Here is a 27397-nt window from a genome sequence, read left to right on the forward strand (position 1 = left end):
AGGAGGAGATTTTCAGCAAAAAGCAGGCATTTCATTTCTTAATTTAGAAGTTTAAGACCTGGGGACGAAGATCTTTCAATCTTTGTAGCCAAATCATTGATATATATGTTGAATAAGGTTGGACTTAAGCTTTGTATACAGTGGGGAAAATAAGTATTTGAACCCCTGCCGATTTCGCATGTTTGGCCACTTGCAAAGAAATGTGTGATCTATAATTATAATAGTAGGTGTATTTTAACAGTGAGAAACAGAATATCAACAAAAAATCCAGAAAACTGCATTTTATAACATTTATGACTTAATTTGCATTTGATGCAGAAAATAAGTATTTGAACCCCTAGCAAAACATGACTTAGTACTTGGTGGAATAAGCCTTGTTGGCAAGCACAGACGTCAGACTTTTCTTGTAGTTGGTCACCAGGTTTACACATTTTTGGTCCACTCCTCTTTGCAGATCCTCTCCAAATCCTTAAGGTTGCGTTTTCAATGGGAGGGAATGAGGGAATGAGGTTCAAGCCCAATATTCCACTTTACATGGCCCCATCCATAGTCCCCTATATGCAGTGGAGTTGTCCTGTACCCTTGGCAGAGAAACAGCCCCAAAGCATAATGTTTCCACCTCCATGCTTGACGGTGGGGATGGTGTTCTTGGGGTCATATTAATTTTTCCCCCTCCAAACGCGGCAAGTCTAGTTGATGCCAAAGAGCTTGATTTTGGTCTCATCTGACCACATCCTGTCTCCCAATCCTCCTTAGAATCATTTAAGTGTTCATTGGCAAACTTCAGACGGCCCTGCTTCCTTGAGCAGGGGGACCTTGCGAGTGCTGCAGTACTTCAAACCATTACGGCGTAGTGTGTTGTGTAAGATAAATTTGAATGATCAAATTATCAAATGTATCTAATCATATCATATCTAATCAAATGTATCAAATGAAGTATAATCACAGGAAAAGGGCAGTCAGAAAACAGCAAGTAACATATACATGGGAAATGTAAAGCAGAGCCGGACAGGAAAGAGTAGACTAAAACTGGCACAAAGGACCAGAGAGGAGAAAGGGCAGCAAAAGGATAAATCTTAAGTGGTCAAGTCTGTGGCACAAAGGAAAGTGTCCAGACATACATGTGTCAGCAGTTTAAAAAGCAGAAGTAGAATAGCACAAGAATCATGTGTTATAACTATGTGCAGAGTGGAAGACAGTGTAGGTGGGCGGCGCAGGGGGCCAGAAGTGACATCACAGAATTAGGCCTTAAAAGTTCAAGCATCCTCTGTTTAGACTAGAATGCATTCTCCGGCTTGCTTGACTGTACTTGACTGTCTGTGTCAGTATCTACCAGGAAAACTCAACCTTGTTACAACAAATTGCTTCGCATGGTGGTTCCTCTCCAAAACAACACGACAGAGTAATTTAACTCTAACAATTGGTGACTACCGACGCTGAGGAGGGGAGACCAGCAGACCCTCACCTGGAGCACGAGGCTCAGAGTGTGGCTTCGAGATCTTTGGCGACAGACAAAAAGCATGCCTGCGAAAATATAAGGTAAGGACAAACCTATTTAATTGAATTGTCCATAGATTAGAATATTGATCAGTTAGTTTTTGTCTGTCAACTTGGATCTTGAAGGAAGCAGCAAGTGAGTGGATGGTGGATAGTGATACAAGGCCTTTGTGGATTTCAGTTTTAATAAGAAGAGAGCATTAGTAGGTCTGCGTAATAGACCTGACTACCTAAACATTAGGTTTAGAGGGAGGAGGGAGATTAGTACGGTCTGCGTAATAGACCAGAGTTCCTAAACTGGGGGTGAGCATGGTTGACCCTTCCGCGTAGCAACTGAAGTAGATAATCGAAGTAGTACCTGAGCTCGTTAGCCTACTCTTGACCTACAATTTAGCCTACATCCCGGATGTGCTCACCCTCTGGGTTAGAGGTAAAGGATAAGCGTGTAACGCGACCAAGCACGGATAGCGCGTGTAAAGCGAGTGGCGCGAGTTAAAGCGAGTAACGGAATTTTTTTTAAAGGATTGAGTGTTTAATGAGGATTTTATGTGTGAAATAGGATAAAGGGGGAAATAATTGAGTGCAGAGAGACATACAGCTGGCACTGCGCTGTGTTTCTGTGTTTGAAACAGGAGGAAGTTTGAGTTTTCAGACACTCGGCTCCTGTCTTTATACAGAACCGTGGGACAGAAGTGAACATTTGTGAGAGATAGTCTTTCAAAAGATAAGTGACTTGCAAATAAACAATAGAAGAAACACCCACAACTGTTGTCTTCAGAGAAAAAAATGTCAAATTAAGATCAGAAGTACTCAGCTGATAGATTAAATCAGTGATATAGCACTGGTTTAACACTGAAATAACACACCTTTGTTACGTCTGAATGGGTAAGCTCACGGTGGACGCAAGACTCCGATAAAAAAGCCGGGTTAGTGGATCATTCAGACAAACTCAGTGTGTTTAGTAAAACCTTGTTTGTGTATCTGCAATTCCCTTCGGTGGGCCCATGAACCCCTAGGCCGTACAGGAGACTGTACAATAAGGCACCGGATTGGTGAAGCGTGAGACAAGCAAACAAGGTTGAGAAAACAATTTAAAAAAAAGGGAAAAGGTCTAATTGATTATTAAGGCCTAGTTCTGATCAAAAGTCTGTAAAAGGCCTAAATTGGCTATAAAGGCCTGGTTCTGATAAACAACAAAACTGTGGGGCACAGGGTAAACATGTATGTTTAGTAGCCTGTGAATGAATACAGCAGAGATACCACCAGCAAACCGTGGTGACCATAGAAAAATTAGGCCTTTACACAGATGGTGGGGTGACACGCTGAGACTGTACCCAAACGAAACAGGAGTTAAAATAGTGAGAAAATACGTAGTAGTGACTGGATTGGGCAAGGGGTATCTGCAGTGCCTCTGTCCAGATCAGGCGGAAGAAATCTTAGCGTGGAGATACGGTGTGATAGAGCGCCGCCTTAATGACCCAACATACCTGATATAACCGGATATAATTGAGGTGACTATAACACCATTTTGGGAACAAAAAACGTGGAAAGAAAGTGAATTTAGGTTCACGTTACCAGAGTTGTAACCGACGTTACTGTTTGGGGGAGTTGAACAATATATTATTCAGTGGAATAGATACAGATTTGCGACCCCGATTGGCAAACAGTGCAGAACCCAAAGAGAGAGAAATCAAACGGAGAATACTAGGGGGACTTATAATAGGATTGGAACTGGTGAAACCTACATCTAACCCTAGGCTTGCGTTAAAACGTCTCCTGGCGGAAAGGCAAGAGACGAAAACAAGGACAGCACTGTAAGATTCTTCTCTATATTTAGGCTATTACACTTAATTCTAAAGGGTGGTCTAGTTGGTTGTTTCAATCAAGGAAGCTGGAGCGGTTCGGATCAGAGGCAGAGATATTTATTGTCAGACAAGAAATATCACTAAGTACTTTTCTGAGTCTAAGTATTTCTAAGTGGAGCAGAGTTCTGAGAGTCGTCGGGGTCCGTCTTTTTTGGGAGATGGTCCAGGAGATGGTCGTCCTTCCTCTGCAAGTCGCTCTGATCCCCGATCTGATCCCCTGAGCCTCGGGCACAGGCTAATTTAACTGGTGGCATTACGTAAACCGAATGGAATGCATAACAATCTCTAACACACACACATACACTACGTAAACCGAATGAAATGCATAACAATCTCTATCACACACACGTACACATACATGACCATGACAGTCCATCAATGTCCTTCAGCCTAAGAACCCAGGCGCCAGGAGGACTCTAACCTTACTGGAATTTGGGCCTACGGGCCTGGTAGTGGTGGAGGCACATACACAAGATATCTGTACATGAGAAATATCACTGGAATCTAACCGCACGCACAGGTTAAGTCATGGCAGAACAAATAAACCCAAAACAAAAAACAGCAGGTCAATTGATACTAGATATTAAAGAGCATTTTGAGAAAAATAATGCGAAAGCAGTTGCAAAACACAAAATCAGGAACTAATAGTGTTAACACTAAATAGTGTTAGAATGGATGAAAAAGGAGTGATACTCCGAAGCAGACAAACCTATTCCAAGCAGAGAGGATTGCGTAATGTTGAGACAAAGTTCAACAGATGAGATGGAGGAGAGAAAGAGGAAGTTCCCTGCTCAGTGAGAGCAGAGAGGGTGGGGGCCAGAGAGAGAGGCACACACACACACACACAGAGAAAACTAGGAACTTAGAGAGAACGAGCAGGGGCTCAAATCCTAAGTGGTTTTAGGAACCAGAGTAAGAGACTCGACAACCTAAAAAGCAGACAAAATGGGAAACTATTGTTGTGGAGGAGAGAGCTCCAAAGCATTAAAAGGAGACGCTAAATGTATGGAAGACGCACATCCGGGTTGTACAAAAAGACTGCACCGTTGGAATCATAAACATGGATTTAGTGGAAATCTTAAATGGACTAAATTAAAGCATCTTGCTGATAAAATAAGAAAAGAGCGTAAAGGCAAGCTGAATAATCAACAGAGAAAAGACTTAAGACTGGTAGGAGTGTGGATGCTCAGAGCGAAAGAAAGAAACATAGCATGTAAAATAGAAAGCTGGAGGAGGAGAGAAAGAAGCTGGAAAAAGACAAAGAAAGTTTTATTAGCTCTGAAAGAGGATGATGAGTATGTAGGGACTCGAAATAAAAGGAAGCAAGAAGAATACCAAAGTCCGCCTCCCTATAGAGACGCGGACGAGGGAGAGGGGGCATCCTCGTCTCAGCCTGATAGAGGCAGAAATATAATGGGTGTATTATGATAATGATGACGATACTGCTAAAATACAAGTGCAGACCGATTTGAGGATGAGGAATTTCGGTCTGGCCAACCGAAAAGTCTCTATCCAATGATCGAATTGCCTAATCCAGCCGCAGGGGTAGAGGGTGCGGAGCCCATGATGTATGTTTACCGACACTGGACACATGCAGAAATGATAAAGGTAGTATAAGGGGTGCCGCATCCCTCAAAGGGAGCGGAGAGGTGCACTAGGGAATTTAGATTATTAGTGCAAAGTTATTAATTAAACTTAGTCGAAGTTGAAAGAGCAACGAGAGCCTGTATGCAAAAGGGAACAAAATTGTCACAAGAAGTAGTTAAAACGAGGTCAGCTTCAGGACACATCGAACAAGAAACTGTAACAGTGGCAACAATGTTAACTGATAAAGTTAGTGGAAAAACACACCATAGCGTAGGTTATAGTATCAAGTACATGTCCAGTAAATTAAATGGGTAGAGATTTAATGGCTGCGCTGGGAATAGGGATGGTTCTAAGAAAAATAGGTTAGAATCAACTAGGGCTGACTCATATATGGTAAAAGGGACTGGAGAACCTTATTCACAAAAATACTGAGTGAACATTGCCCGAAGTGTTGTAGTTTGATTATAAGACGTGATATTGCTAACAGCAAACTTTGATTTAAAAGATTGTATGTTTTTCTACACTTTAACAACATTCACTGGTATTCAGTTCATATCAACATTACACTAACTACTCCTTCTGCCCTAAAAATAGCTGAACGAGTGTAAGGTCTGTGTTCTGTCCGTGTTCAATTTCTGAGTTTGTCTTCCTTGTGTTGTCACATGTTTGTTCCCTTGTCTAGTCCTCGTGCTTCCTTGTTCCCGCCATGTGCTTTCCTATGTTTGTTTGTCTATGCCATGTGCCCTCTTGTTGTTGTTCGTGTCTCCACCCCTCACCTGTTCCCAATCACCCGGTTTGTTTGTATTATTGGTTTCTCCTGTGTCCTGTTAATTCCCCTTGTTTAGTCCACCTGTGTCATTGTCTGCCCCGCCTTGATTGTTCTCACCTGTCCCTCGTTATCTGTTGCCTGTGTGTATATATATAGTCCTTGTATTCTCGTTGCGTCTTCATAATTACATGTTACCTGGTATGTTCATTGTGTTTCCTAGGGTTCCCGCGTGTTTCCAGCGATTAGCGCTTTCTCTTTGTGAGATTGATTTACTCGTGCTTCTGACCTCTGCCTGTACTACGACTATTCTCCTGCCTATTCCCTGTTTGGATTTGTTTGCTTTCTATTGGACTGCCTACCTGTGTACCGAACCCTGCTAGTAAACGTTTATTCTTCAATCTACTGTATGAGTTCTGAGTCGTGCATTTGAGTCCTGCACATCACCACCCAGTCGTAACAACGAGCGACTTGGATACACCAGAGCCACTGTGAAGAGTAAAAGGCCAGCTACAAAGTGGGAGTGAAGGAGTGTAGAGAGAAGGATGATGAAAGTAAGAAAAGAGAAGAACCAAGACAGAAAAACACAGGCAGACATGCAAATTTGTCACTGTTCAACCAAAAGGGGAAAGATGATTTAAAGGACAGAATGACCATAACGGGTAGGATTGAAAGGGAGAGTTTTGAGAGCAAGGGGAAGTAGTGGTCAAAAGGGGAACTGGTTCAAGGAGAGTGCTTAGCTTAGTGAGGACGACATATATGAACAAGATAGACAAAAAGAAAAAACACGGTATAGAGGGGCAGTAAAGATGAAGGCATACAATAGCAGCGAGGAGTTTTCCACAGTAGAAGCACCACCTAAGTACCAGGCAACACAAATGGAAGGAGAATAGGGGACAGGGGAGGCGAGGCTTTTGATTTCCCCTACAGAGAAGGAGGATGGAGATGGACAAGGGGAGACAGATGAACCCACGGAGAGTAAGGATGACACTGGGCTGATATGGGATGACATGGTATGGACAAAACCTGAAGGCCCGTACACACCTGATTGCCCAATAGGCAACCCCTACTGTAAGTATGGATATGGTGGGGGAGCCGGCTGGATGTGCTGGAAGTGGGCAGACATTTACAACAAAGAGATGGCCAAATTGCAGAAGTTAGCGGTGTTAATAAATGAGGATTGGGCAATTGGTGGCTGGGACCCGGAGGATGAGGTTGATGATGATGGGGTACCCCCTGGCCCTATAACACCAGATGCAGCTGTGGTGGCTCAGATGCTGAATGAAATGACGTTGAATGAAATGATTTGCGACCAGTGTTTGGATGCTCAAGCAGATTGGTTCGACTACTTGGAAGATGTGTATTGGAGAGCACCCCAAGAGGCAGAATGGGAGAGTAGACAGCAGGAAAGTCAGTTGTAAGAATAGGGGGTGAAGAAGAAGAAAAAAAAAATGATGATTTTTGCTTAAATGTGCATGCTCATAATGCTATTGTGCTAGGATTTTAGTGTAAAATGGTGTACTATTGCATTTTGTATTTTTTTAGTTTTACAAAAGTTAATTGTAGTATAAAACTGTAACCTAATAGTTAATTTTAGTATAAGACTAACCTTTTGTAGTACTTACTTTTATAACTTACTTTTATAAGTTGTTTAGACACTGTTTAGACACGGTTTAGACACTGAAAGGTTTCGCTCTGAGGGTGACCTCTAAGATAAAAGCACTGGCAGTCTCACCAAGCCATGGGGGGCGGTTGACCTGTGAGGGGGGCAGGCATCCCGGTGACAGAGTAGAGCCTGGAGGTGTAATATATTGCTTATGCTGTGCTAGAATGCTAAAGGAGGGTGATTGATAGAATTGTGTAAAGTAAAACGAGAACCCACCCCAAACATGTAACCTGGCTTCTTAGTGGCTTTTGCTTGGAGAAATTGTTGACCTCATAAATGAGGTCACAGGAGGGAAATGTAAGATACATTTGAATTATCAAATTATCAAATGTATCTAATCATATCATATCTAATCAAATGAAGTATAATCACAGGAAAAGGGCAGTCAGAAAACAGCAAGTAACATATACATGGGAAAAGTAAAGCAGAGCCGGACAGGAAAGAGTAGACTAAGACTGGCACAAAGGACCAGAGAGGAGAAAGGGCAGCAAAAGGATAAATCTTAAGTGGTCAAGTCTGGGGCACAAAGGAAAGTGTCCAGACATACATGTGTCAGCAGTTTAAAAAGCAGAAGTAGAATAGCACAAGAATCATGTGTTATAACTATGTGCAGAGTGGAAGACAGTGTAGGTGGGCGGCGCAGGGGGCCAGAAGTGACATCACAGAATTAGGCCTTAAAAGTTCAAGCATCCTCTGTTTAGACTAGAATGCATTCTCCGGCTTGCTTGACTGTACTTGACTGTCTGTTGGGCAAGTTGTATTGTGTCAGTATCTACCAGTAAAACTCAACTCAAACTGTGGTTATTCTGCACCTTTCAGATGATCACTGATACCGCCGAGGGGATATCTTGCATGGAGCCCCAGACCTAGAGCGATTGACAGTTGTTAGGTGTTGCTTCCATTTACTAATAATCGCACCAATATTTGTCTGCTTCTCACCAAGCTGCTTACCGATGGTTTTGTAACCCATTCCAGCCTTGTGCAGGTCTACAATCTTATCTCTGACGTCCTTGGTCAACTCTTTGGTCTTGCCCATGGTGGTGAGGTTGAAGGTGTGAAGAATGATTCTTTGGACAGGTTTCTTTTATACACGTCACCAGTTGAGATCAGGTGTACCTTGTTAGGGCTAATGAGGACTAATCTGTGTGCTTCTTGGGCACATAACTGGTCATTGGGAGCCAGAATTCTTGCTTTTTGCTTGGGGGTTAAATACTTATTTTCTGCATCAAATACAAATAATGTCATAAATGTTATAAAATGCAGTTTTCTGGATTTGTTTGTTGATATTCTATTTCGCACTGTTAAAATACACCTACCATTACAATTATAGATCACACATTTCTTTGCAAGTGGCCAAACTTGCGAAATCGGCAGGGGTTCAAATACTTATTTTCCCCACTGTATATGGTCAGTTGGTCTGTTGTTTTGAGAAAAACTTATCTGGGATGAATTTATGATATTATTGTTCTGGATAAATTGTGTTATTCTATTGTTCAGGATGCCACAGAATAATTCCCCTAAATTGCAGCCTTGTGAGATGCCTCTATAGTTTTCAGGATTAAGTTTGTCACCTTTTTTATGAATTGGTGTGATGTGGCTCACCTTCCATTGTTCTGGAAATGGGCCTGAATCTCTCCTAATCTAGGTGTGCTGTGTTTCAGCATTTGATTGTACCCTCCATCTATGCCCCATGGTTTTTTGTTCTTGAGGGATTTTAATTTTGTATTCATTTCTAGTAATGTTATAGTGGGATGACTTTTTTTTTTTGTTCTATCGAAGTTATTCCAGTGGCCCCAGAATGTGTTGTGTATACACAGTTGCTTTTCAAAGTGGATTTAACACTTTTCTCATCTCTTACTCTGTGTGTGTGTGTGTGTGTGTGTGTGTGTGTGTGTGTGTGTGTGTGTGTGTGTGTGTGTATGTATATTGGATTGGGACCCACTGTTCTTATCACTTACAATCCCCACATCAGAGGGGTTTGGCCTTGCTTTGTGTTACTCAAGTGTTTTTTTTTGTTTTGTTTTTTTTAACAAAGGGGTCTATCAGCCAATTCTCACACCCCTGCCAGGCCGAGACTAATCTATCCTTAAACTTTCTCTGTGAAACGTCAGATGGCCTGTGTTGAGTTATGGTCTAGTCAAAATGACAGTGTTCATATTTCAAAATGACAAGGGGTCATAATTTAATCAAATAACACTGTACACATCAATCATATATGACATAATCAATCAAATTTGGACATAAAGTAAAGGTTAACAACTGCTTACATGGATAGTGGTTTTCCCGTGATGAGAATCACACATTAACAGACAAATGGAGGGGGTTCTCACCTTAAGATGGGGTGTGGCCCCTCCGAAGAGAAATTACTTCACAACTCACAGAGACCAGAATTCTCATGTCTCTGAAATCCATGTTAAGACTAATCTATGCCGCTGTAGGACTGACACCACTTTACCACTCAAACTGAGACCATTCAAATAAGTTCAAACATGATAAAGAAATCATCTTCCAATGCAATATTTCACTTAAGCACTCTTACATTCATTTCTCTGCCCCTAGTTTCACCCCGGCATGGAAAAGCACGGAGAGAGAACCAGAGACATATATAGGTTTGATATACGAGTCTCAGCAGGGGGTGGAAAGATCAACAATCGGGGAAGTGCATCTCTGGAATGTTTGTTGGGGGCACCATAAACCAACACCTAGACCCGACCAAATGAGTAGTTACCAGAGGAAGGCCATCTGTGATTTTTTCCACTCCAAAGATCCATTCCTGCCTTACAGTACCCTAAGTAACCATTGGGTTAGAAACCATGTCAAGTCTTCTAGGGGGCCTCTGGGTTGGAACCCTGCCAAGTACAGTATAAGGGGGTTTGTCTGGCTTTCAGGCCCTCAGTGTAGTTATTTCTCACTCACTCCGTGCCAAGCCTTATATTTAAGCAGTGTGAATGTTCTACTTATTCTGATTATTACATGGATTGTTAATTATACACACATGTTATTATACATTGTTTATTGAGCTTTTCTGTTCACAAATTTTCCACCACATTGGAGTTGTGGATCCTTTACTGTGATTATATGTTCTTTATCAAACGGTTTTACGAGCATTTAACAAGTGGTTAAGAGTTAAAAGCTAAGTAACATGAGTTGGACTTTATTTTTAGTTATTCAGGATGATGTCTGAATTATCCATTCAGTGAAAATGCCACAGTCTCAGGTGTACCCTACACTTCAGCCCTATGGTAACGCAACATTCTGTTTTTGTCAAACTGTTCAGGAGGGACAATCAAATATGAACCAGGTGAAGCTAACGTTAATCTGTAATCTCATCTATGAACTAACTTCTGTTGCAGCGAACTAATTGCTCCAAATCTTGGGTTGCTATTCCAAATCTGGCAGACAAATGAGTACGATGATCTGAAGATTTTATTCCAGTCTTCCAGTCTTTGTCATTCTAGTCAAACCGCGAGGTGGTCTATGGAGCATCTCTGCAAAACTCTGTGTGTCTTGCTCTTTTATGCACTGTGATTTCTGACGTGTTAATGTTGTAGCGAAACAACCTCTTCAAATCTTAGAGTTGATACTTCAATGAGAGTCAGAAGACCGAATGCGATGAACTGAAGTTTATTCAATCTTGCAGACTTTTCATTCAATCTGAGTAGTGGTCCATGGAACAGCTCTGTCAAAAAACTAGTGCACTAACTTTTTAAATGGTATATTTCGACACTATGCTTTTTCACTCAAAGACCTAAAACTTATCCAAGTTTAAACCAATCAGAATATTCTCTCAAACCTATACATTTTATCCAAGCTCAACCAATCAGAATATTCTGCACACCTGTTGCCGAGAAACATTTTAAGACAATGGTGACTTGTGAGAGCAGGTTGGTGTCCTTGCCAATGTTTCAGAGACCCTGTTTACAACTTTTTGGGAGGTTTTGTTTGCCCTTGACTTGTCTGCATCTCTTATCCCGAGACCCCTCTATGAATGATTGGCTCTCTCCTACAGCCTGCACCTGTAGGCCTGTTTTCGTAAACAAGCCTCATCTCTGGGAACAGGCCTTTCTGCTTGACCTTACAAGACACTTGTCTCTCCACACAGCCTTTCTGCATGAGACTTGTTTTTGGAAAACTGATTCATGTTTACCACACCACTGTATTACAACCATGATTTTTCTACATTAACATTTCTTTTTCCAATCAAATAATGGACACTTATCTGTTCTGATTACGATTCCTAATCAGAGGACAGGTGGTTATCCACCTTAGCCAATCAGAATATTCGTATTTACTTGTGGCTTGTATATAATTGTGGCGAGCTGATGATGTACACACCTCAAATTTAGGGTGTTTTCCAATATTCCAAAATAACTGGCGAAACCCCTTTCTCATTTTTTTTTTTTTTAAGTACTGACTTACCAGTCAGCTCCTGTTTCCACCACGCAGAGGCACCTCCACACATGAGTGCCTGGGCCTTACTCTGCATATTTTACCTCTATTCTGCACACTTCGACGACGAAAGAATAAATAGGATAAATAAGAAAATCACGCTCACAGACATCATAGAAGGACTTTGTAGCATATGTCAAACGTACTTTAGTACTACCACCTGGTTAGTGTCACACTGTGTAACAGACTGGAACTTGACTTGAAAAGTTGGAAGACTTGTGCACCCAGAATAAAAAACAAATAAACAATCTAGCCTTAGTTATTTCAAGAAGAAAACGAAAGTAAATCATTGTGGGATTACACAATGTATCGAATTATGTTGACGCCAACGAAACATTTACTGACGTTCAAATAGATGTGCTTTATTGACATAGTCATACGAAGCAGGAGCCTATTGCCAAAGCACACTTTGGTGAATAAAACACATACATAAAGGCTATAGGGATAAAAAAGAAAACTGTTCTCTTTTGTCTCGCACAATCTCCCTTAAAAAAAACGTGATTTAGCCCCTGATTTTACCAATAAATAGAAACGCCCCAGGTTGGAGTTTTTTAAACCATTGAATTCTGAAGTAATCTATTGCCATGTGAATTTACTCGACATCCCATGATTGGAATTCACTTATTTCACCTGGTCTGTCAAATGGACTTAACTACCACGTGTATTCATTTAACTACACTTTACGCTCAATGACCAATGGGCGCTAACCCAGTAGATCGGTGGGACCTGAGGGTGGGACTTGTAGATATCCCATAAATCTTACAACCAACCGTTACTTGGTTCTATGTGATGTCACACGGAAGCGACCTATTTACGCACAGACGTAGCTCACTTTACTCATGGATACAACGCTTACATCGACAGCTAGCGTATTTGAGAGAAGGCAAGTAAAACAGCCTAGTTATTGACATGCACTTTTGCAGTATACCGAGGAGCATATTTGGTATATGTTGACGTACTCAGTCTTATTTTGGTATGATAGCATATTTGTTATTAGTTTCACTTTAGTTCCATCAGTGTTCTAACAAAGTTGGCTAACTTGCAGTGTATTGCTGTCTATAGCTAGGTAGCTAACTAACTATACACATTGGAGCTAATGTCATTAGACTTTGGTGTGCTGGTTTAAAGAATATTCCTTTGTATGCAATATTTATATTATTCGTCTGAAAATGAAATGCAGTGTTGGATACTGCTAGTCATACATCCAAGTGAACAGAGTAGCGAGGTTCACGCAGCTGACGTTATACGCAGGTCGACTAAATTCGCTAAATTAACTGTAAGCCAAGCTAAACTAGGCTATTAAGCCAACTGTAGCGGGAGACATAACATATTGTCAAAGTTAACAACATGACACGCAAATGAGTTAGCTGACCTGCTAATAATACCAAGAGATAACCAACCTAGTGGTCGCTAAATCTGGTGTCTAACGGACTGAATTGGATTATTTGGTTGGAAGCGCTTTAAGTCAACTGTAGTTGCTATGAAGTGAACACTGTTTTTGTGCGTAAGACTTTAAAGGCTGGTGGCCATAAGCTTCCCTCTACCTTTCATTGTTTGGGGTTTCACAGCATGTACCTATAACTGGCGCTGGTAATACAGTGGACACGAGGGACTGAGCTTAAATATCTAGAAAGTTTACTACGAGGCTGAAGTTCGCTCTTTCTTCCCAACTCCTTATTCAAATATTCCGTTCCAACTAAAATGCCTTGTAGTCGCCTGCAATGAGGTCTGGAGAGGGGCTTGGCAGGGTCAAATGCGTGGGAGTCTTGGATCCCATTATTTATTTCCCTGCGGAAGAGCAAAGCGCTCTCCACCATGCTGTTAAAAAAAAAGCAGGAGCCGGAAACAGACCAAATATGACACGATTAGTTCGCGCCCAACTAAAAATCAAAACACAACGCACAAGGATGATTTAGTCTGATAGGAAGCGCCCTTCAGATGCATGAAAAATGTCTCGAGACTCGCTCAGGCAAAAATAAATCTTTAACCTTTTACTCCACACTCTGCCTGCCGAATGAAGCTGTTGTTTGAAGATGTTCTTGACTTCTTCAACACTTAAACCCGGAGAAATGTATTCAGATAAGAGTTTTTGCCTAACCAAAGATTTACAAATCATCCACGACAACAGCTCAAAAAACATGTTAGGGTGCACTTAGACGGAAGTGAATAAAGAGCTGCGAATGAGGAGGCAACTACGGACTAGTCTACAGATATATTATTATTTTGTTGCGAATGGGGTGAAAAAGTACTGACTCTTGGACCCGAAGAAACCTTAGAATATCAGAAGGAATAAAATGGAACGTACCAAACCACTTTAGAAGGAACTTATCGGTTGTGTTGCCTGTTTTTCAGTATGCTGTGCTGCTAGATTGGGACTGTCCAGAAAAGTAAAACTACAGTAATGACAGTAAGTTTGGGGTATATCCTGTTTCCACTGTCATTTGGGTCTATGATGGAAATTGATGTTTCAATGTTTATGTTGTTCACACAAACACGTTGGAGTGTTTGTGTTTTTAGAAAATTATAGTTATATTCATGTCCTTGAGGCAAATAATTACTTTATATTTCAGTGTATGACAGTGTTTTGAGGCCATCATTGGTACACTGCAATTCCAAGATGGTAATACTCAGCCATGGTGGAAGTTGAATAGAATAAGATAATTTCTACGCCATGGGTATATTTAGATGAACCATATGGTACCATATCACTTAACTGTAGTCGGTATAACCATAAGTTCTACATTTGTAGATGGGGTGGCTAATGGTAAGGAAGTGAAGGTACATACAGATGAGATGGCAGCGACCACAGGATATCCTGTTACCAAAAGGGGAAAGTAAGCTGTCGTAAGTGCAGAACAGATCAGCTAAATCAGGAGTTTGAGCATTCAGGTCCTGTGACACAGGCCACTCGGCCCATAAGTTCAGTCTTGGCTGAAGGCTTGCCTTAATCCTGTCATGTTTCATAGGCATATTTGCTGTCTTATTTTGTATTAATAGGGTGTGTTTTGTGTCTCTAGTCATGGAAATATGCTTGTGGTGCACATTTAAGCGAGAGAATGTGGTTGAACTTCTGGAGCAGTATGTCTCCGGCTCTCTCAGCTCAGATGAGTACCAGACTGCCACAGAAGACCTGAATAACTGTGCAGAGTGTGTGTCACAGTACCACCTTGCTCGCACTCAGGTGCCACATCTGCACAAGGTAAGCAAACATAGACTGGCCTAAAGGAACCAATGTCCGATGTAAGGAAACAAGCTTGTTGTATAGGATAGTTGTAATGTGACGTGGGCAGATTGTATGAAAGGGATACAAGTCCTCAGTTTTGTCTCCTCAGGTGAACAATTTTAAAGTTGTTGAAATAAAGTAAAAATGTCTTAATTCACACTTTATCTTCTTTAGACTTTATTATCTGATAGAAGTGTGTTTATGACCAGTCATGATGCTTTATTCTGACATGACTTCATCATCTACCAATAGCGCCTCTGGGCATTGGAAACGACTCGCTTGATGGAGCGTTTCTCTCAGCTGTCTCGGGATGAACTTGACGAGGATGATCTGTTTTTGGTGGAGGATAATGAGGAGAAGACGGTATCGAAGATGACCATGGACGAGTTTGAACTGGCCCTGCGAATACCTTTCACAGAGATTCTGCAGTTTCCATACCTGTTGGCGCACGACAAATTAAGTGAGTTGCTTCAAGACCCATGCCTGAATGCTACACAATAGGAAGAGCATGGACCTACTGAGAAATCGAATCTTGGGGATAAATAGTTCTTGAATGAAATGTTTCTGGCTGTTTCAGTTACGGTGACCTGTTATCCACTGCCTTAACTATTTTCTTCTGCTTGTTCTGTGCGTTTTGACATTTTCAGGTGAACTGTGTCTTGATGCACTCTGTAGAGCTGATACCATTGGCATGAATGAGAAATATAAGGGCATTTACCTGCTGTTGGTGCACCCCAACGACAAGGTACATACTCGTGCAGACACACACAGGCACGCACGCAGACTAAGGACATTTACCTGCACCCCAATGACAGGGTACATACTCGTGTGCACACACACACACACCTCTAGATGATCTCCCCACTGATTATTGGCATTAGGGATATCTCTGATGTGCATACCTGATCCCCAAACCCCCTTATCCAATGGATAGTGATTGCCGATCTGCTCTCACCATCCAGAAGTGTCAATTTGAGGACCCTTTCACTCTCTAAATCTGGCATTGTGGTAACATTGTCCTAATGAGTTCCTCGTACAAACAGGCAGAGTGGCCCTGTGTGGCCCTGGCTGTATGTGATCTAACTTATTGTCTTGTCAGGGAAAAGACCCTCAACAGTTAGTTAGCAGATTAAAGACACAACCCAGCATGGAAGTGAACTGGACTGTTTACGAACAGGGCCCCGACGGAGAACAGACACCTTAAGTCTGTCTGATGTGCCATGCTAAAAACAAGTCCTTTTATTCAAACACAATGTTTACACAGTATGACAGTCAGGATGCTGGGATACACTTAGGATTAGTGCAGTTCATCTGAATTCTACTTCTGCCTAGCAACGAGTCATTTTACAACCAGCTTTCTCCTTATGTCAGAAAAACATCACGTGAGGCATCTGGTTTCACATTCTCGGCTCACTAAGTGTTTTCCAAAATCCAACCTACACACACTTTACACACAACATTTTTGAACAAGCCTTTTAGCTAAAACATTCATGATAAAATATACTAATACTTTCTTTAACATGTCTACAATTACCAAAGGGATCAATAAATATTGATATTAGATGTGCTGCATAACAGTGCATAAAAATCTGGAACATTGCAACATTGCATCCAAACGTTTGCCATAAGCATAGTAAGATGACCTCGGACATGGGAACCCACCGCGTGGTTATCTCAGCCAGATAGTGTGTTGGCATAAGTCACGCCAACTTCCGCCCATATAAACCTTCTGTGATATGTTTTAACTTTGCTTCTCTCTCTTCTGCTAAGATGTGAGTGAGCCCAATATGCATATTGAATAAAGAGATACTTATACGGAGTGTGAATTTCCACCTAACATAACTGTTCAGTGTTTAACATCACAATAACCTGCACTAATGAGCAACCTAAATATACAATGAAGTTACTTATTGGTGCAAAGAGCAAGTACAAGTATTCATTTAATATTATTAATTTAATACAAGTCTGTAGAAATGGCATTTAAGCAGTAGTCCGTTATATAGATCAGCCAGGTAACCAGTTAAATCCCAGTGTCCTAGAGGAACCTTGTAACAATTCATTTCTCTCTTTAGGTCAGAAGCTGGGCAATCAGAACAGCGCAGATGTTGGGTCCTGTAGACCGTGATGAATTCTATGACGTGGAGGAGGTTCTGGCCTGCATGTTCTGTGTGCTTGAGCTGGGCATCTCTTTTTCTCTGGAGGACTCTGACCCACCCTCAGCCTGTGTTGGCAAGCTCTTGCGCATGCCCTCGCACCTCTACGACTCTAGCAATGTGAAAAACTACTGGCTAGGTGGGTATAGAGCATAGCCCTTCCCTGACGCACATTTCTTGTTTTGTTTGTTTGTTTGTTTGTCTTCCTTATTGTTCTTTCTCTGAAAAACTGAGGTGTGCATTTGTGTGTCTGTCCATCTTCCTCATCAGGTATATGCATGTTGTTAACGGTGTTGGATAAGCAGGCAATGGACTCGCTGTTTTTAGGCCCAAACAAACAGACCAACATCCTGCAGTGCATCCTCAATACTATGGAGGGAGAAGGGAGAGGTACACACTTCTATAAGTACTTATGTTTGTTTATACACACACACACACACTGATATCCATGTTTAGTATAGATTGGTAAATGTACTGTAGTGGCTAATTTGTAGATCTTGAACATTAAGAACGAAGTGATTTTTATCTAGATCTGAAAAAGAGAGTCTTGACCTAGTCCAAGAAAAATCTCTGGGGGAAAAAAAAAAAAGGAATTTCAGAGGTCGGGCAGAGTGTGGAACACTCCCTTTTTATGCATCCGACAGATCCCTCCCATCTTACTAAATCTTTCCGGACACTTCCTCGTAACTTAACTCCAGGCCCAGCTCATTTTTTATTTTTTTATTTACTACCTTTTACTCAAATATGTATGTTATACACACATTTAAAACAGAGTGCGCATAATCTAATTCATTTCAGTTGTGTAAATCATTTCAATAGTTTGCCAGACTACTGTGGTGGTTATACTGATGTGTCGATTTTCTTGACAAACAAATTATTGGGTTTTCATTAATGCGTTTCCCACCACGGTACCAAGGAGTCTAGCGGTTGAATATTGGGACTGATTCTGGGCTTTCTGTTTTTGATTGATTTCACTGGCTATATTGGCTCTGGGATTATTTATCTACTGCATCAACAATCGCTTTATGTACAGAACCTTCTACTTAAGTCTTTAACATCTTATTTTTATTTTAGTTAGTTAGTTAGTATTACTTCATCTATACAGGCAAATGTATTTAATTGTCATATTAAGCTACTGGATGCCTAAATTGCTATCAGGATCAATAGAGCGACTTTCTGTGTCTGAACAAACACACACTTCAGAGTAATACAGACTTTCTTATTTTTATTTGTTTTTTTATAGAATTTGACTCTTCTGCTGACCCCTTCTGGCCAGCCCTTCAGTGTTTTATGGTGATTCTAGACCGTCTGGGCCCTAACATCTGGGGTTACATAGAACCCATCAAAGCCCTCCATACAATTACCTACAGCACCAGTTATACATCAGAGATCCAAACCATCAGATCAAAGTAAGACATGGATTCAGGTGTGGGGAAAATGGGTCAAGTTATAAGATTTGGTTTATGTTTAAATGAAATGAATAACTGAATGTATGAACGAGTGTTTAAATGGATCATTAATTGGTGAATTTGAATGTGTGAATTTCTTGCCTAGCCTTAGCCGCAGCTGTGTGAACGTGAAGGAAGAGCAAGATGATGAGCACCAGGTCTCCTGTAGTCAGATGGTGTACGAAACGTTCCTTCAACCAAAATTAAGTCGGGTAAGTGCAACACCTTAGATGAGATGACTATAATCTATCACCCTAATAAATTAGTGCAGAGTTTCAACCAAGATGAGACGTCATATTGACCTGACTGCATAGATGTATATACATTAACCAAGAGTTCCGTTCCTGGCTAACTCTTCCATTTTCTGTTCTGCAGCCCCATAGGAGCGGTCGAACAGAGGAGTTTGACCAGCAATTGTATAAAGGGATGGCATCCCTTGTCGGTGTGCTTCAAACGGAACTGGGGCAGGAAATGCACTTGTACAACAGCACCTTCCTGTGGTTCATTCCCTTTGTGCGTTCGGTCATGAACATGGATGAGCTTAGCATCCACTATGTACAGCCGGTGGTGCAATACTTGGGTGACCAAGTCAGCCAAATGTTTGCCAGGAATGCTGTTTGGGACAAGGTCACAGTATTTTTTGCTTACCTTCTTGTCCATGTGGTGGAAATGCTTCTAACTGAGGGACAAATTAAGATTTTGCACGCCTGCTCGAACATCTGGGTAAAAGTTATTGGCAAAGGTGCCGTGTTTGCCAATGTCGGAGCAGGGGAATTCAGAAGACGCGAACTGTCGGTGTCATCCTCCTCCATGACGGGCTCTGCTCGACCTGCAGGGGGAGCGTTGAGTAGTATGAGCAGCATCCTCCACCTAGCATGCTTGAAGGTAATCCGCTTGGTTCTAAAGGAGGGAGGCCGTCTGGGTTCTGATATACACCCTCGTGCGCGTTATTTCTTGAACCAGTTGAACATACATCTGCGTGATTCTGTACGGAGAGAAGGGTGGAGTTTGTCAGTGCCTGAACTGCAAGAACTACAGCAGTGCCTTAAGCAGCTTGTAGCAGCCTTAGAGAAAAAAGCCACCACAGCACCAGCTACTGTGTCTGCTTTGCCCACGCCGCCAGCAGAGACCGTGGCAATGGAGTCACCATTTGCTAATCAAGACCCTCTGAGTTTCATCAAAAAGGAGCCAATGTCAAATCCTGTGTTGTGTGGTTCCCCTATGAGGGACATGGACTGTACTGTTAATGCCACACCCATCAAAGATGAGCTAACAGTGGGATTTCAGAATCTGAAGCCTGACCTTGGGAAACTGCAGGTTATTCGTTCTTGTCTCAATGAGAACCTGCCCAAGATGCAGGCCATCGCGCAGAAGAAACCGGTAGGAGAGGAGGGTGTCGCTCCACGTGTGCTACACTCAGGAGAGAAAAAAAACCCGGAGAGTCCTCGTCCTTTACCCTCCAACAGTTATCAGGAGTCACACCGGCCAGAAGAGGACAGCAGCAGCGACGACGACTATGTGCCCCTGAATGTTATGCAGCGACGCATAATACAAGAGAAAGGTGAAGAGAGTTGGGACGAATCCAACGTTAATGTTATTGTCATTTCAGATGAAGACATGGCTTCTATAAATGGTGTAGAGAGTGGAGATGACCTGGCATCCGGCTTTGAGATTAAAAAGGAACAGGTGGACATGGTAGAGTCCCCGGGCCGTGACTTTGATGTAGATCTAAGTGAATCGCAAGTTTTTGAATTTGAGACTCAGGAGGACGTTGCATCTGCTTGGGGTGACACACACTTTGAGTTTGCAATTCCCAAGGCAGGTTCTTCCAAAAGCCCCTCAAGTGCTGGCTTTGAAACGGAGTTTGTCAAACCCAAATCGGCACCTCAAAAAGCACCCCAAAAAGCTCCTTCAAAGAAATCGAAACCACTACCACCACCTGTCATTGAGGCACAACCTCTGCGAAAGAAATGGAATAGAGGCACTCACCCTGTAGCCCAGGTACCAAACGTTGAAGCTACAGTTGACGCACCAAGCACTTCCCGTGTTCACAGTTCCACCCCTGCCATTGTTCCTCCCAAGAAGGTACCAAACGTTGAAGCTACAGTTGACGCACCAAGCACTTCCCGTGTTCACAGTTCCACCCCTGCCATTGTTCCTCCTAAGAAGGTCCGAACTGCCTCCGAACCAGAGTCGACTGTGGAGCGCCTGGGATTGAAAAAGCGAAAAAGGATGGCATTTGACCTATCTCAGCGCTCCCTGGACTGTGTGGGACAGCTGCGCCGCTATGGCCAGACTGTGCAGGTGGAAAAGAATGTAAAACGACTTCGTACCGCCAAACCTGCCCCCGCCCACAAGGCAAAGGGGAAAAATCAAAAGCTGCTGGCATCCCAGGAGATGCAGTTTCATAGACAGAGCCGTAATCAGCAACAGAAAACGAGTGCAACCTCTCCAACTAAGCATTCCGCTCCCTTGTCTCCAACTCTACAAGCCCAGAAAGCCAAACCATGTATCGGCGAGGCAGACCAGCTTGAGGGTGATGAGAAAAAGGGTGATTCTGATGATGCAAACATGCAGAGCTGTGACTTGGACCAAAGATCTAAGGGTGGTGGTGGTGGTGATGGTACCCCCATTGGTGGCATTGCTGAGGCTAACGATAATAATAAGGAGGAATATTATGATGATTTTGATGATTATAACTGGAATCTGACACTAATGGATCCCACAGACATGGAGATGTGCTCCCAGATGGAGCAGTTTGATGAAGAGAATGATGAAGATCAGTCGGTCTTCCTCACACAGAGGGATCCTGTGGACATGGACATTGATGAGGATGAGCCTCTTTCAACAATGCAGTCATTACCTGGAGACCAGCCAGACCAGACTATTCAGCTTCCCTCGTTACCCCAACCTCCAATGGTGCAGACACCCTCTACCGTGCACCAAAGTGATGACTCATTGTTCCTGAAGCCCGGTATGTCTCCTATGAGTCAGAAGAGGGCTAGGCCTTCCACCACAAAGATCTACACCCCTAGTTCACGAAATGACACTCTGGTTAAAGATATGGAGAAACTCCCAACTCCCAAGTTAAAAGTTGCCCACAAAGCCCTGATGCCTCCGCCACCTGCACCACCCCCTCAGCGACTTCCACCAGCTCAGCCTGAGTTAAGGCTACTTCCCCTACCCAAACCTCCACCTCGCCCTCCTCAAATTACCGAGCCATGCCACAAGCCTGCTCCTCAGCCACCCCCCAAGCCTGCTCCTCAGCCAGCCCCCACCTATAAGACGTATCCTCGTCCAGAAGCATCCACCTCGTCAGGCAGACCGGCTCCATTCACTCACAACTTGAAGGCATCCATACTCAAGGCAAAAGTTCTCAAGTGGCAGTACAGCTGGTTTCAAAACTACAAGCAGTTTGGCCCCCCCGAGGACCTCTGTGATCTGCCACTGAAGAATGTGCCAAAGACCTTCGATTCATTTCCGGACTATTACCACACATTTTTCCCCCTGCTGGTTACCAACACATTTGAAGAGGTTTGTCATATATTGTGTCCATATATTTGCAACATCTATACTATATGTATTCAAATCTAAAATCTCTTAAGAGAGCCTGATTAGTTGCATCAGGTGTGATTGAATTAGAGTGGTACCTGAACTCTGTGTTTCCGGAAAGCATCGTAGTTCAGCAATACTTTTTAGAAACGTAGCCTTGGATAGGAGTTTGCAGTTGGCTGAATCTCGAGTTGGCTTCAGAATGTACTTAATCTATAGTGCTGGTTTCTCAGTCATGGAATAAGATTAGTTATAGCAGTATAATGCTAATCTATAATTCATCATCAATCTGTGATTCATGGATTGAAATAGTCCCAGGCTGATCTGCTGGTTCAGATTTAAATGATTTAAATGTACTGATGTCAAGATTAGTGTTACTGCCACGAACAGTTTGGAGCTCAAAAGGGTCAGATTTAACATTTAGGCATTTAGTTTGAACCAGAGAATGGAAGTAATTTTGAGTAAACCAGAAGCTTTTGTGATCTGTCACCATGGCTCATTACTCTGGAAACAGTACCCAAAACCATAGCAACCCTGCAGAAAGTGCAGAAAAGCAAATGTGAAAGTATAAAGTGGAACTGTCTTTCAGAAAGATGTTAATTAACTGATCATTCTTGGATTTTAGGCCTTGATCCTGATTAGAGAGGTTTCCCACACAGGGTTTAACTTCTCCCTGTTGTAGTTGCTTAGTCCTCTCGGTCACTGTAAAATTACAATTTCTGGCATTACTACCTATACAAACCCATCTCTACATGGATTGATGCATTACATTGTTTGAAATGGACCCCTCAAATGTATTGCCCAACCATTTACACGCTCATAGATAACTCATAGGTAACTTTATTCACAAAGATTTGTGTGTAATAATTGCCATCATGAATGTGTAAAACAAAATGGGATTCATGTTTTTTACAATGAAGCAATGTGTCTTCTGTAAAGTGTATTGTCTGCTTTGCTTCACAGCTGGCCAGTGAGTGGCTGAGGGAGGACCGGATTAGATTGAATCTGAAAGTTCAGTCAGTTGATTACGGTTCTTTGGATACTGGCCTCTTCACTGTCACCAATGCCAATTTCATTGGTAAAAACACCCTCTACTCAATTCAATTTTGTTTATTTGATCAATACTGAATGCCTCCTTTTTTTTTTTAAAGCATCTAATTCTGCATGTACTTCTGTGCAGCGTTTGCCTTGCATCGCCACACCAACAAGTGTTGTTGGTTGAATGTCTGCAAATGTCTGTGAAATAATGGCAGAGCCTAAAGGTTTGGTTGATTTGAACTCTGTGTTTGTTTGTCTGAAACAGCAAATCTGACTCCCCAGGAGGAGTCTCAACAGCAATACCCAAAAGAGGATGACGTTGTGATCCTGTGGCTCCCACAAAACACTGCTTCATACGGTCACGTGATGTTCAACGATGAACCCAGGCCAGATTGCCAAGCACACTTTGGTGTTGTCGCCCGCAGTAATGTTATCTATGCAGGTAGGTGTGTGTCTGTCTGTCTGTCTGTCTGTCTGTGTGACAAGGCAGAGCACACCAAAGGTATGATGATGCTGGACCCGTGTTAATGTAAGTGTGATGTTCTGTTTTTGGCTGTTGTATGAGGACAGGTGCGAAGCGAGAGCTAAAACTGAAAATACAGACATGTGGCAACGTGTTGTCCATCAACAAACAGCTGGTAAAGTGCGAAGTGATTGGCAGTATGCTGAGTGCCATGCGCGAGCTCAGTACCCTGTGCCACATGCATGACAAGGCCCTAATGCGCACAATTCTGGCACCAACTGTGTACTATGCAAATTTCCTGCCTGCCAGCACCCAGCTTGACTCTGAATCCATGGTAAGAATCCGTCTCGTCATTTCTATACGTTCAGGTTTTGGTACATGCATGCAGGTGTATGTGAATCTATAATCTTTGTTTCTTTTTTGCATCTTTCCTTAGGTTCAGGGATGTAATGTAGATCAGGCTAAGGCAATAGATTGTGGTGTTTCCATGGTGATGAGCAAGCAGCCGACCCCCAAAATATGTTTGATCCACGGCCCCCCAGGAACTGGCAAGAGTGACACCATCGTAAACATGCTGCACCGACTGTCACAGGTGAGTGTGCCTATATGCTTGGTATACATACAGACAGACTCTCTCAGTTTACAGCCACGGACCAATAGCCTTGTGTATGACTGTGTGTGTGTGTGTGTAGGTTGGTGCAGCGGACCCCTCCGGCCAAAAACATTTGCACGCACTCGTCTGCGCCCCGTCTAATTCTGCCGTCGACAATTTGATGAAAAAAATCATTGTGTTCTTCAAAGAAAAGATTAAAGATGGAAAACCCAAAGGTACACATTGCACACACACACACACACACACACACACACACACACACACGAGGCTGCTTGCATATTGTGTGGCTGCATATCCTTACAGGTGATGAACATTGCTTGGTCTGTGCAGGTAACTGTGGAGATGTTAACCTAGTGAGACTGGGCAGTGAAAGGACCATCTGTGCGGAAGTGGTGGCTTTCAGTTTGGACCGCCAAACTAAGAGTCGAACAGGTGAGGCTCCTCACACTGAACTACACACATTGCAAACTAAAGTGCCCTGGCTCTGTTTCAACATGTTTCTCTCTTCTCTTGTATAGAAAAAGCTCAACATCAGGCGAAGGGTATTGAGCAGAAGATTGCTGAACTGGAGCAGAACATGCAGAACCTGACCCATATGTGTGCCATGACCAAAGACCCGGTGCAGGTAAGGGGATGTGTGTTTGGTCTTTCTATCCGTTTCAGAGAGAACTGACTAGAAATCGCTGAGATCAGGCAGTGACCTCACCCAATGATTTAAACCTCCACTCCTCTCACCTCCAAACAAGAAAGGAGATGTTTTCAACAGTCAGATAAGAGTAACTCCCACTAAGAAACCAAATAGTTTCTAGCCCTTTGAAAACAGGGGGGGAGGAAGCTCAGGAAATGATGGCCTTGGTCCTACAAAGCACATCATGGCCTTGGTCCAAAAAAGCAATATTTTTTACTGGAACATGCCAGTGTTGGACATACACTGGACCTTTCCACAGACATTACGTTTTTCACTCAATCATCTGACGCTGACTTGCCTAAGCCATGATGTTAAACAATTCTCTCCTCACATGGGTCTTACTATAAAGTGCTTCTGCTTTTCCAGTAGGTCACAGGTTGGTTTGAACTACCATAAATATTGAGCAAATATTCAACTACTTGCAGTTACATTTCACATTTATATGACATTTATTCCTTTAGTACACACGTATTTATTTATTTGTATTATCCAAAACGACTTTGTGGGTGTGCTCACTGGGGGAATCAAAGCCATGTTCTTGGTACTGTTAGCACTTTGCTTCACTGGTTGAGCTACAGGGAATTTCCCGCTTCTCGTTCAGTTCTCTGTAAACGGCGGTATTTTCAAGACTCATTCAGTGTCTCAAGGGTTAGGAAGTGTTTGACTGTTTTTGCTTACTGTTGGTTTTCCATATCACCATGTTCCTCATTCGTAGCACTAACTTGTTGCTGCTTCTCTCTAGCTTGCCCAACTCCGGAACAAAAACCTAAAACTGAATGAGGAGAGGGAGAGACTCAGTCAGCAAATGAAACTGGTAACCTCACACACTGATATGATTGACATGTACTGACCTCACACACTGATATGATTGACATGTACTGACCTCACACACTGATATGATTGACATGTACTGACCTCACACACGGATATGATTGACATGTACTGACCTCACACACTGATATGATTGACATGTACTGACCTCACACACGGATATGATTGACATGTACTGACCTCACACACGGATATGATTGACATGTACTGACCTCACACACTGATATGATTGACATGTACTGACCTCACACACTGATATGATTGACATGTACTGACCTCACACACTGATATGATTGACATGTACTGACCTCACACACTGATATGATTGACATGTACTGACCTCACACACTGATATGATTGACATGTACATGCCAGAGATGGTTACTCAAGTGAGACTCAAGTCCAAGTCACAGACTTGAGTCACACATACTAAGCCTCTACTCGTAAACAAACAAACACACCGTGTGTCTGTGACCAGCACTGCTGGCTTTGAACCGATCAAGGCATGTCTGCTCCGTCTCTTGTTCGCAGTGCAAAAGCGGGAAACAGAACACGCAGCGCGTCATACTGCAAGAGGCCAACATCATCTGCTGCACCCTGAGCACCAGCGGAAGCGTCGTCCTGGAGTCGGCCTTCCGTCGCCGTGGACGCGTACCATTCAACTGCGTCATCATCGATGAGGTGAGGACCAGGGACTGGCTCTGGGCTGCCTACTGCTGCCATGTCCCCAGTTTGACTCTGTGTCTGTGTCTGTGTCTGTCTGTGTCTGTGTCTGTGTCTGTCTGTGTCTGTGTCTGTGTCTGTGTCTGTGTCTGTGTCTGTGTCTGTGTCTGTGTCTGTGTCTGTGTCTGTCTGTCACAGGCAGGTCAGGCCAAAGAGATGGAGACTCTGATCCCACTGCTGTTCCGCTGTCCCTCCCTTGTCCTGGTGGGAGATCCAGATCAGCTCCCGCCCACAGTCATATCCCAGGTATTGTTTACTAACTCATCTGAGAAATGCCTTTATTTACACAGAATGACTTTGGTGTAATTTGGCAAATCAGTGGAGTCTCTCACCCCACACAGATTCACCTATACTTTGGTTATAGCTGTCCTGCTCCTTTGCCTTGTGACTCGATTAACCCTTATATTTGGAAAAGCCAGTTGGTATTTTAAGGTGTGTGTGTGTCTGTCAGAAAGCGAAGGAGCTCGGGTATGACCAATCGCTGATGGCTCGGCTCTTCAAGTGTATACACCGACTGAGCCCCCCACGCATCCACTTCCTGAGTCAGCAATACAGGATGCACCCGGACATCTGTTCCTTCCCCTCCAAATACATCTACAACAACATACTCAAGACAGACAGGTGACACACACACACACACACACACACACACCATACTGTCAGAGCATGTCCTCCTAAAGCACATGTTTCAATGTCGGCAAATTACTTTGGAAAAGGATTCAGCGGCTAGTGGCAATGACTGGCGATTAGTCTTTCATGTGACCATACGTGTTCAAAATGAATAAATGTCATTTAAAAACGAACTAGCTCCAGCAACATGCCTCAGGAAATTGTA

The 27397-nt window shown here is 42.8% G+C and overlaps 1 protein-coding gene across 5 annotated transcripts in view; it reads left to right on the forward strand.

The window, feature by feature from the left end:
• The first annotated feature begins 1488 nt into the window (after nt 1-1488).
• The window catches only part of setx (senataxin), a 30530-nt gene continuing 4621 nt past the window's right edge, over nt 1489-27397 (forward strand). Inside the window, exons 1-21 of one of the 5 annotated variants that reach the window (XM_031578091.2) lie at nt 1489-1539; nt 14183-14237; nt 14848-15029; nt 15306-15513; nt 15701-15798; nt 17126-17345; nt 17477-17596; nt 18450-18615; nt 18761-18866; nt 19030-22188; nt 23170-23284; nt 23510-23686; nt 23815-24041; nt 24144-24299; nt 24400-24535; nt 24651-24752; nt 24839-24945; nt 25751-25822; nt 26371-26520; nt 26701-26808; nt 27014-27183. In XM_031578091.2, the coding sequence (XP_031433951.1) occupies nt 14850-15029; nt 15306-15513; nt 15701-15798; nt 17126-17345; nt 17477-17596; nt 18450-18615; nt 18761-18866; nt 19030-22188; nt 23170-23284; nt 23510-23686; nt 23815-24041; nt 24144-24299; nt 24400-24535; nt 24651-24752; nt 24839-24945; nt 25751-25822; nt 26371-26520; nt 26701-26808; nt 27014-27183 (5777 nt within the window). In that variant the 5' untranslated portion in view covers nt 1489-1539; nt 14183-14237; nt 14848-14849. Of the gene's footprint in view, nt 1540-9272; nt 12714-12735; nt 12804-12841; nt 14238-14827; nt 15030-15305; nt 15514-15700; nt 15799-17125; nt 17346-17476; nt 17597-18449; nt 18616-18760; nt 18867-19029; nt 22189-23169; nt 23285-23509; nt 23687-23814; nt 24042-24143; nt 24300-24399; nt 24536-24650; nt 24753-24838; nt 24946-25750; nt 25823-26370; nt 26521-26700; nt 26809-27013; nt 27184-27397 lie in introns of those variants that run through there. The other 4 variants (XM_031578090.2, XM_031578092.2, XM_031578094.2 and 1 more) reach the window with 4 other exon arrangements.

This window comes from Clupea harengus, chromosome 12, assembly GCF_900700415.2.
Source record: "Clupea harengus chromosome 12, Ch_v2.0.2, whole genome shotgun sequence".
Taxonomy (NCBI): Eukaryota; Metazoa; Chordata; class Actinopteri; order Clupeiformes; family Clupeidae; genus Clupea; species Clupea harengus.